Source organism: Chrysoperla carnea, chromosome 3 (genome assembly GCF_905475395.1).
Source record: "Chrysoperla carnea chromosome 3, inChrCarn1.1, whole genome shotgun sequence".
Taxonomy (NCBI): Eukaryota; Metazoa; Arthropoda; class Insecta; order Neuroptera; family Chrysopidae; genus Chrysoperla; species Chrysoperla carnea.
Genome location: NC_058339.1, coordinates 45,922,209 through 45,931,969, shown reverse-complemented (window position 1 = coordinate 45,931,969; position 9,761 = coordinate 45,922,209). Strand labels below are relative to the sequence as shown.

General features: G+C 27.7%; 2 protein-coding genes across 2 annotated transcripts; both read right to left on the bottom strand.

The window, feature by feature from the left end:
• Window positions 1-1,046: 1,046 nt before the first annotated feature.
• LOC123296065 (transmembrane protein 104 homolog) lies at window positions 1,047-4,663 on the bottom strand. Its single transcript, XM_044877527.1, has 5 exons — window positions 4,518-4,663; window positions 4,231-4,443; window positions 3,909-4,165; window positions 2,572-2,768; window positions 1,047-1,834 (listed from the first exon to the last, which is right to left on the bottom strand). The coding sequence occupies exons 1-5, from the start codon at window positions 4,557-4,559 to the stop codon at window positions 1,047-1,049; spliced, it is 1,497 nt and encodes a 498-aa protein (XP_044733462.1). The 5' UTR covers window positions 4,560-4,663.
• A 1,822-nt stretch (window positions 4,664-6,485) lies between these two features.
• LOC123294900 (signal recognition particle subunit SRP68) lies at window positions 6,486-9,414 on the bottom strand. The gene is made up of 4 exons (XM_044876088.1): window positions 9,268-9,414; window positions 9,019-9,140; window positions 8,725-8,952; window positions 6,486-7,835 (listed from the first exon to the last, which is right to left on the bottom strand). Exons 1-4 carry the CDS (start codon window positions 9,362-9,364, stop codon window positions 6,516-6,518), a joined length of 1,767 nt encoding a protein of 588 aa, XP_044732023.1. The 5' UTR covers window positions 9,365-9,414; the 3' UTR covers window positions 6,486-6,515.
• Window positions 9,415-9,761: the final 347 nt, after the last annotated feature.

Sequence of the window (9,761 nt, the reverse complement as noted above, 5' to 3'; positions counted from 1 at the left end):
TTTCTAGAAGTAATAATATTTATAGGTCCACTGCATGTTCATGAGTACAAAATGATGGAATAATGTAAAAAATATTAATAGAATAGACTAATAATTTTTAATATTGACAGAACCCCGGACCCCGGTAATCCAGCAAACGTTTTCGCTAAGACCCTCAATAGTCCGGAATTTTTTACAAAAGAGTACCTTGTAATCCATAAATCACAAATCCAATTATAAGATTCTATATATTATACTTTGAAGTACAATAGTGGATTACATAAAAAACAATAGTCGGATTACACGGGGCGCCGGATTATCCGGGAGCCGGATTACCGATGGTCCACTGCATTATTAATCGTGTAAGTAAACAAATATTGGTGCAGATACTGATACTACTTAATATTGACAGTATTATTATTCGTGTAAGTGGCCTTTTAGATTGACATTCATTGAAATAGCCAAATTTTGAAGATAGCTGCCCTATTGTTAAAAGTTCTAGTACCACTCATAATAGTGCGATTTTGAAATTACACACAAATATATTTACAAATTCTTCAAACCATAATTGGGATTTTGAAAAAAATAATTTTATTTTTTTTTGACAAAATTGGAAAGATTAAATATAAGTTTTATAACAAAACTGTAACTATTTTTTCATGATAATTTTAAAGTTACATTCAGTTTTAGAATAACTTTTCAAAAGAGAAACGAAAACGTCTGACAAAAAAATGTTCGAAAAAGATCGTGTAACGTCATAATGTTAATTAATAATTGTATACAGTGTATATTATTTAATTAACATTATTACGTCAGAACGATGTTTTACGAACATTTTTTTTGTCGGATGTTTTCGTTTCTCTTCTGAAAAGTTCTTTTAAAACTGTCTGTAACTTTTAAATTATCATGAAAAACTAAAAACAGTTTTATTATAAAAGTTATATATTATATTTCCAATTTTGTCAAAAAAAAAATTGGGTTCAAAATCCCAATTCTATATAATATTCATAAAAAAATTTCTACAGATGTTTTTCTAATCATTAAACAAATATTTAAACATTTTTTTTTTAGTTAAAACATCCCGAACCATTTGGATTTGTACATTTTTTAACAAAATTAACAGTAACTAAAATAGCACAGGTAAATGACCACAATATAACAAATATAATCCAAAAACAATGACCAAATGGACTTTTATATTCGTTTTTAATACCTAAACCCAATATATTTGTGCATGTTTTACGTGCATTATATACTAAAAATGTAGGTATTAAATATTGTATCACAGTACCAGCATACGATCCAGTAAAACTAACTAAAATATTTAAATTTTCTGTAAAGAATGTTATTAATATTGGAGGCACAACGGCTAACATAGGAAATAATACTTCACGTACAATAATATTATATTGATTTAAATTATTTGTATCTAAAAATAATGCAATTAAATTATTTTTTAATGTAATTGCAATTATTGGAAAACTTGTTGATAATGTAAATATTGGAAACATTGTTAAAAAATAATCAACTAATCTCATATAAATATTTGTATCATCTGTTGGACTAAAATTTAATGTGTATAAATCTTTTAAATGTTCAAATGCAAATGCACCAGTTAATGCTAATAATAAATAAAATGAACATATTAATAAATAATCTAAACTAATTAATGTTTTTAAATGTTGTTTATCTTTGATCGGTGTTAATAAGGCTGGTAATGAATGGTGGCACATAAAACTGTAAACACATGCACCAAATAATTCTGGAATGCCATCGACTGATATTAATTTTGGGTGACCTGCGGCGCCGTATGTTATTAAACGATGTGTTGCTAATCCAATCATTATTGAAAAAGCTGTAATTTAATAATAAACATAATGAATTCATTATCATGGTTTTAATAAAAAATTAATACGGCTTGATCAGCCGATAGCCAGTAGACTATTATTAAACATCGCATCGTTTCTTACGTATTTAAGATTTCTTCAGGCTTTTAATAATAAATAACTCGAATAAGCCTAGAACTGGTAAAATTTCAACAGTGTGGAATAGAAAAAAAAAACCGCCAACTGTATCCTCCTTTTAATATGTTCTCATCGATGCTCATTTCAAAGAATTTTTATCCTAAGATGAGAGATTCTCTAAAATTTCGTTTTGTTGAGCAAAAATTTTTCTTTGAGAAGTAAAACACCGACGATAGCACTTTGTTGAATATTTTACGTGAAAAGAAAATTCGATATTAAAATGATCGTCACATTCTTCGACGCTGAAAATAGTACCATTAGTTTAAAACTTTCTAGTAGATATCTATATTTTCTAGAAGAATGTGCTATCGGCGGAGTTTTTTAGAGAATTTCCCATAAAATAATCTTTATTTTCGTCAATAACTTAAATTTCAACGAAAATCCTTTTTCTTTTTTTTTTTTAAATGCTTATATCTCGAAAGCGGAGAGGTTAGGTAAAAAATGCCAAGGATCATTAAAATCGTCCAAAATATTAAATTCAATCGTTTATTTAAATGTTAAATAAAAAGAATGTAGTGAAACGAGTAGGAAACTGCTAGTTTAATATAAAATTCAAACAGAAACTTACCTAACCATCTCATAATCGATGTGATAAGTTGTAAATATTTCGTTTTTTGTACATTAAAACACACAAATGGGCCTAAGGTTAAAAAGAAAGCTATTAAATACATTCTATATGCTTCATATTGAGTCAGTTTACTGTCAGGCCAACAAATTGAATCTGGTGTTATGGTTGCGTTGGTTGTTTCATTGGGTTGAAATGTACTAAAACAAAAAAATAAAATAAAAAATAACTGAAAATTACAAAAATTTAGTCGTTTGAACACATCGGTTATACTGAGTTGAATATCAACAATTATAATTATTAAGTTAAATTGCAGAAAATAAATGTAGTATAAAGCACATGTATTACTCGATATAGCAGAAAATTCAGCTGGATGTATTAAAATGATGGAACACTTGGTACTTATATGTAAATGATTATTTTAAGGTATTTCCAACATTAATGCACTTGTCGACAGATTTAGACTATTTTTATCACAGACTCAGAACAATGTTAGCTGTGAGAACCCATTCAAAGCATGTAAAACTCACTGTCCTCCCAGCTATTTTTTACAATATTAAAAAATTCTCTCAGCAAAATTTAAAAAAAATAGGAGAGTTGCAAGGAATGTTTTTAAAATAAAATAATTAAAAAAAACTTAAGATATTAATTTTGACGTAAATTGCAAATACCATTCTGCAATTTCCTTAAGGATTCAGCTTAGATTAGATATGGTAGCCACTGTTTTCCAAAATTAAATTCTCTTTTAATAGGGAATATTCATATATTTTTTTTTATATTTTTAATTCATTGTTTACACCGTTAACAAAGTAGAAAATATAAATACTGCTTAAAAATGCTGTATTTAAGTGTTAAAAAAGCCCGTACTTTGATGTCACGTCCGTATAAAAATTTGAATTTCCGTTTTAGCAATTTTTAAATGCCCTCACTGAATTTGTACTTTTATTAATTAATTTTAAGAAATTAAAAATATATTAATTACTAAAATAATGGTTTAGTTGAAATGTGCAGTCATTAAAGTTACGGAAGAAAAATATTTGAACCAAATTTAAATTTCATGAATATTCCCTATTTGTTATCTACATAATCTTATCAAAACTGAAAATTTGCCTTGAAAAAAATATAACATTTGACAGTTTTAATGCTGGTTTGACAATTTAAAATTAAATATAAACTAAATTTTGAAAATATTATATCAAAGCATAAAAATAACTAAATCTAAGTTTAAAAATAGCTTATATTTTATAATGATGTTATGGAACAATGCTGGAAACCTGTTTAACCTGTTTAGGTTAATTATTATAAAATATTAACCCAAATATTGGATTACAACCACTTACCAAGTAATATCAGCAATCGATTTAGAAACAGCAGCTGAATAAATTGATAGATCTCCGTACAAATAAATACAGAAGCAAATATAAAAAAGAACACGTCCAGGTTTATTAAAAAATAACGAGGCCATTTCTCCAAGTTCAATTTTTCTATCCAGTTCATAGTATCGACATGCATTTTGAAATAATGGATCTCCTTCTGATGTACCATCAGAACTAATTTCTTCAGAACTCTCTGAATTATATACAGAATCTTGGAAGATCTAAAAAATAAACTTAATAAGTAACTTGTTCTGAAAGTAATGAGTGTTCAATATGCAATATTTACCCGATCTTTTTTTAATAATCTTAATCGCTTCCAATGAAGAATCGCATTTGCACATGCCATACTCTCGATAACATAAGTGACCGTAACAAAGCTTATAAATGCCAGACCAACAATTAAAACTGTACCTAACGCCCATCCTGCTTGAGCAAATACTGATGGCAACGTTAGTGCTCCAGTACCAACAATTAAATTAAACACATAGATTAAAGCCATCTAAAAACAAAATTGTATTTAGAACAGAAGTCGGAGTTGTTAAGTTTTTAGTAAACATTTTCATTTTGTCATACCCATGATGAATATTGATCGTGTGTTATATCTGGTGGGTCCATAATTGATTTCCTTTATCCCAAATTCCAGACAATTAATTGTTTTAATGCATTTCTTTATTTAGTTACTATGGAAGATGTGATAACCATATTTAGAGAGTAAAAAATTATGCTTATTTGTCATTTGTTTTGAAAACACCGCCTCGTAGTGGTGACAATACGAAATATGTATGCGCTTTAATAACGAAACTTGACTTTTGACTTCTATATACAAATGATACAATAGCAAATCTGCATAAAACTTTAAAATAGGGAATAAATGAAATTTAAATTTGGTTTAAATATTTTTCTTCCGTAACTTTAATGACTGGACATTTCAACTAAACCATTATTTTAGTAATTAATATCTTTTTAATTACTTAAAATTAATTAATAAAAGTACAAATTCAATGAGGGCATTTAAAAATTTCTAAAACGGAAATTCAAATTTTTATACGGACGTGACATCAAAGTACGCGCTTGCCAAATTTGTTGACATACTGTATGATATTAATTACTTACATTTTATATCGTATTTCATTAAATTATACTATTCTACGGCTTTTTATTAGAAAACTTAATAATAACGAGTGTAAATTCTGTGTTGTAAATTCATTTTTTTAAAGTGTAAATTATACATTGAACTGTCAAAAATGACAGATCACGTACTTATACGTCATCAATAGAGAGCGCCAAAAAACTGCGTTTAAATATCTCAAAATTATAATGTATTTTAAATATTTTTTTACATTTAAATACAGCATTTTTAAGCAGTATTTATATTTTTTACTTTGTTATATCGGTGTAAACAATGAATTAAAAATATTAAAAAAATACATTAATATTCCCTATTGACTGTCTAGATCATCACTAGACCTTTTCATTTCAATTATGATTCATTATTGTTTCGGACAGACAGAAATAAGTTGGACAAAGATGCAAGCTATTTGTTATTCATTTTATCACATTTTTTACGTTTTTTTAACAAATCGTCCGCAACAAAACGTAATCACTTTTAAAAATGAAAAAGGTCTCTTGAGAACGGCTCGAAATGCAGTGTTATCAAATTTCCGGTTAAAACGGTAGATCTACCGCATTTCGATCATTATACAGTTTTTTCCGTAATCTCCCGTTTATTATTATTTACTAGACAGCGCATTAATATTAATGAATAATTTTTCCTAGGCTAAATCACTACCTATTTTAAATAATTTTTGAAATTTCATAGCTTTAATTTTGCGAATTATGAATTTTTAAATTCGATAGAAATTAGAATTTAACTAAAAATACAGAGTTATTGAAATAAATACCACGGTAGTCGAAATAAAATTTCATTTCGAGTATTGTGGTATTTATTTCAATAACTATGTCTCAACTCGAAATCAACAAAAATTCTTCCTTATAAAAATACAGAGTTTGGCCACCTTTACTCAAGAATCAATCCTCAGTTCAAGTCTAATGTATATATGTATGCATATAGAAGTCATGTGAATATTTTACACCAATTCTTATATAATGATCCTTACAGTAAAGTATCATTAGGCTTTGATAAATTTTATTAGTAAACAATAAGATTTTATCAAAATCAAAAACATTTATTTATCTATTTACAGTACGAAGTCAACATAGCTATGATAAATGGTAAACGCCTTCAACCAACGTTTTACCAAAATATAGGAAACGATAAACAAAAACAAAGTCTCTGTTATTGTTTTTAAATTATTCTCAAGCGTGTCTGCCAGTCTGTGGCATCGTAGCTCTTAAACGAACGAACCGATTTTGATAGTTTTTGTTTTATAATTTTTAATAAATTAAGAAATAATTGATTTAAAATCTATGAAATAAAATTTTGATTTCGAAAAAGATGCTGAGCCTACAATAAAAGACAAGCGTTACAAAGATTGAAATAATTTTTTATTCAAATTTTATTAAGAAATATATTTAACATAAAATAATATTCTGTATAAATACACGTTATACTTATTTTCCACCCCATCCCCACAATCCCTTAACCAATCCAGATATTCCTCCAGTTTCTTTCTTTGCTTTTGCACCTTCACTTGTAACATCTTCCAAGTTAGGATATTCAAGTAAATTATGTGCTAAATCAAAGAATAATGGTTTACATGGTACCGGTTTCAATTCTGGTGGATATTTAACCAAATTTGGTTTGGTAGTTAATACATTTAAATCTTCAACATAATTGTCAAGACGTTCACTAAGTGATGTTTTAATTTTGAATTTTTTAGTCGGTTTCTTAAAAACTTCTGTTTCTTCTTCTTTCTTAATTTCTTCAAGTACACCTTGTGCATGAGCAATAAATTTATTTTTATCAATATCGTCCAATAACTTATTTACCATTTTCTTTTGTTCAGCTGTAGATTTTTTGTCACTTTTCACATTATTTGCGTAAGCCGCTGAACGTTCATACAAAGCAAATGCATCTGTAAATCTTTTCATTCCTTCCAAAGTTTTCGCCATAAAAAAGCATCTAAAACCTTTAAAGCATTTAGCTTGAAGGTTAATTTCTTCTTGATATTTAGTGTCATTTTCAAATCCATTTAATTGCAATAATTCGTTCATATTTTGTAAAATAATTTCATAAAATCGTGCAAAATCTTGTGGTTTACTCTTTTTTCCTTCAATAGTAGCTTGTTCTATGAGACAAATATTTCGTTCCACAGTTCGTTGTAATCGAATATATGTTAAATAGCTTAATAATATTTGCGTTCCAGTAAGAGGTTCACCAGATGCAGCTTTTAATTTTGGATCACTCTTAATTTCATCTCGAACAGCGTTTATGGATTCCTTACAATCCATAATGACTTGTTCAAGTATTGATATTTTCTTAGCTACATTCTCTGCTTTTGACAATGATTCATCGATATTTTGTATACTTATTAAGAATAATCGAACACGTTCTGGACGAACAGTAAATTTATGTTTACGCCATTCAATTTCACTTAACTCTTCGGTACGACGTTGTTTAGCTTGTTGCATTAGCGCGTCTAGTCCTTCTAAAGGTGTTACATTACGAATTTCTGCTGGTTCCTTTATATCGCTTTCGTCTAAATTGTAAGCGCAATAACGTAAGGATGGTGAAATTTCTTGACATTTTACCCGGTATGGTGTTTGGTCTTCGTATGGTAGACTTTCTGCTAATTCAGTATAAATTTTTTGAGCTACTGAAAAACTGTCATGGCAGGATTTCCACTGTTCTAATTCAAAGTAGAGAGTTCCATGTATCCACATTTTGTAAGCGTGAGCTTCTAATTTTGTCCGGGCATCACATGCTTCGGCCTAGAGAAAATTTATTAGAATGAAAAATTAAACGAAAATTAAAATAATTTGAAATAGTAAAATTGTTGTGATGGTCTGAACTAAATAATTTTGGTATAAAAAAAATAAATATCGTTTTAGTTTCCCAAAAAAAATCTTCCTTGCTTATTTTAAATGGATTTATAATAATTTTTTTTTACTTTGTGGCGACTTTTTAAATTTTGTGGTTTGAATTTTAATTCATGAATGCGTAAAATCGGCCGATAACGTTTTAATATACAAGAGGTCCTTTTTAATTTGCAAAAAAAATTAAAAATAAGTCAGATACAAAAAATTATTTCAAACAAAAGTTTGATAATTTGAAAGCCTCGATCATTTCCAAATACATGTTTATTTTTAGGTGGATAAGTGTTAGGTTAAATGGTGGTCAACTTAATTATTTTTTCAAATGAAACCTTATTTTTCGTATTTTATAGGGAAAAAAATCTTGTATCCTTTTTCTAATACATATTTTTGTAATCGGATCTGTTGTTTTTTAAGAAAATTCATAGAATATGAAGAAGTATTTCTTATTTACAAAGGAAATCATTGAAAATTTTTTCAAATTTCTTTCATAAATTTTTGCAAATGTCAAGTTATAAAACCAGCCTGTATATAAAGATTATATTTTAAAACTTAAGAGGGAAAATAAAGCTCAAGCAACTAACAATAAACTTAATTTGTTGTCATTTTTATCAATCTAGTTGGAGTTGAATTAGTTTTCTTCTCTCGAATAATTTACATAACGTAACAATAAAAAAAAAGCTTTCTAAATGGTATTTTTATTGAAAGTATTGTGGTAAATAGTATTGAGAGATTTACATTTTCAGATTGAAAACTAAACGAAATGTCAATAAATTTGTTAACTTACATTAGTTAAAGCTTCTAAAACCAGTGATAAAGCAGCTGCCTTGCGTAATCGTTTAATTAAATGAAATCGTTTGCGTGGCTCGGTATTGGATTCTTGACGCAACTGCATAGCATAAGCCCAAGCACGTTCAGTAAGCATTACACAAATTTCTAAATACCGAACATCGGCCTTTGAATCTTCCAAGTGTGCAATCGTTACATCTCTTCTTTTGTAATGTCTACGATCTCCCTTCAAAAATATTTATGATTATTTAATTTTATTGAAAAGCATACTTGATACGAAAATAATACACACTTGAGGTAATTTTAAAACTTTTCGTAATCTACGAACACGTCTGGAACAATATCCACGGTATCTTTGATAATCTCCATGCCTGAGACCATGTTGTTGCTGAGCATCTTGTATCAATCGTAAGACTTAAATCAAATATTAAGGAAAAATATAACAACTAGAAATAGAAATACTCGAAACACCTGTATTTAGAACAATATTTAGGTTATATTGTACATATGGCATATTATTTTAATTTATTTAAAAGGATACTTTCTAATGTTAGAATATTTAATGGTTTTGATTCTGTTTTCTGCTCGGATTCATCAGCATCGATTATAGTTACCGATTTTTTCTTAGTCCCAGTCATAATTTTACGTTTAATTGAAAACACAAAAACTTAATGACTTTTATTTAGACGTGGTCACGAATAGTTTATAATTTATCCGCTAGAGTGGTGAAAATTCAAATGTCACAAATATAAAGGCCCTGTTGCAATACAATGTCTATGATAAAGGCATATTCACTTAGCTCACAAAACCGTCATTTATTCATTTTTCTAATTTTCGGAATTATTTTTAAACTCAATATATCCAGCAGAAAAACAAGAAGCAACCATTAAAGACAAAAAAAGTTAATATATTTCTTTCAAACACTAATTTAATGTAATCTTCGTCGATTATGGGACGTATGTATGTCTTATGATTTTGTTTACTAACTGTGTGTTGGTGGTATATTTTTGTTGCTACAATTAATATTGATTTTAT

Bases quoted from the DNA above. Each gene is read 5' to 3' on its own strand.
- LOC123294900 (XM_044876088.1), bottom strand. From the start codon at position 9,364: ATGACTGGGACTAAGAAAAAATCGGTAACTATAATCGATGCTGATGAA. The intron at 8,953-9,018 runs GTGTGTATTATT...ATATTTTTGAAG, and splicing joins AAGTTTTAAAATTACCTCAA to GGAGATCGTAGACATTACAA. The intron at 7,836-8,724 runs GTAAGTTAACAA...AATTTTCTCTAG, and splicing joins TTTTAGAAGCTTTAACTAAT to GCCGAAGCATGTGATGCCCG.
- LOC123296065 (XM_044877527.1), bottom strand. From the start codon at position 4,559: ATGGACCCACCAGATATAACACACGATCAATATTCATCATGG. The intron at 4,444-4,517 runs GTATGACAAAAT...TTTTGTTTTTAG, and splicing joins ACGATCAATATTCATCATGG to ATGGCTTTAATCTATGTGTT. The intron at 2,769-3,908 runs GTAAGTGGTTGT...TTTTTGTTTTAG, and splicing joins TCGATTGCTGATATTACTTG to TACATTTCAACCCAATGAAA.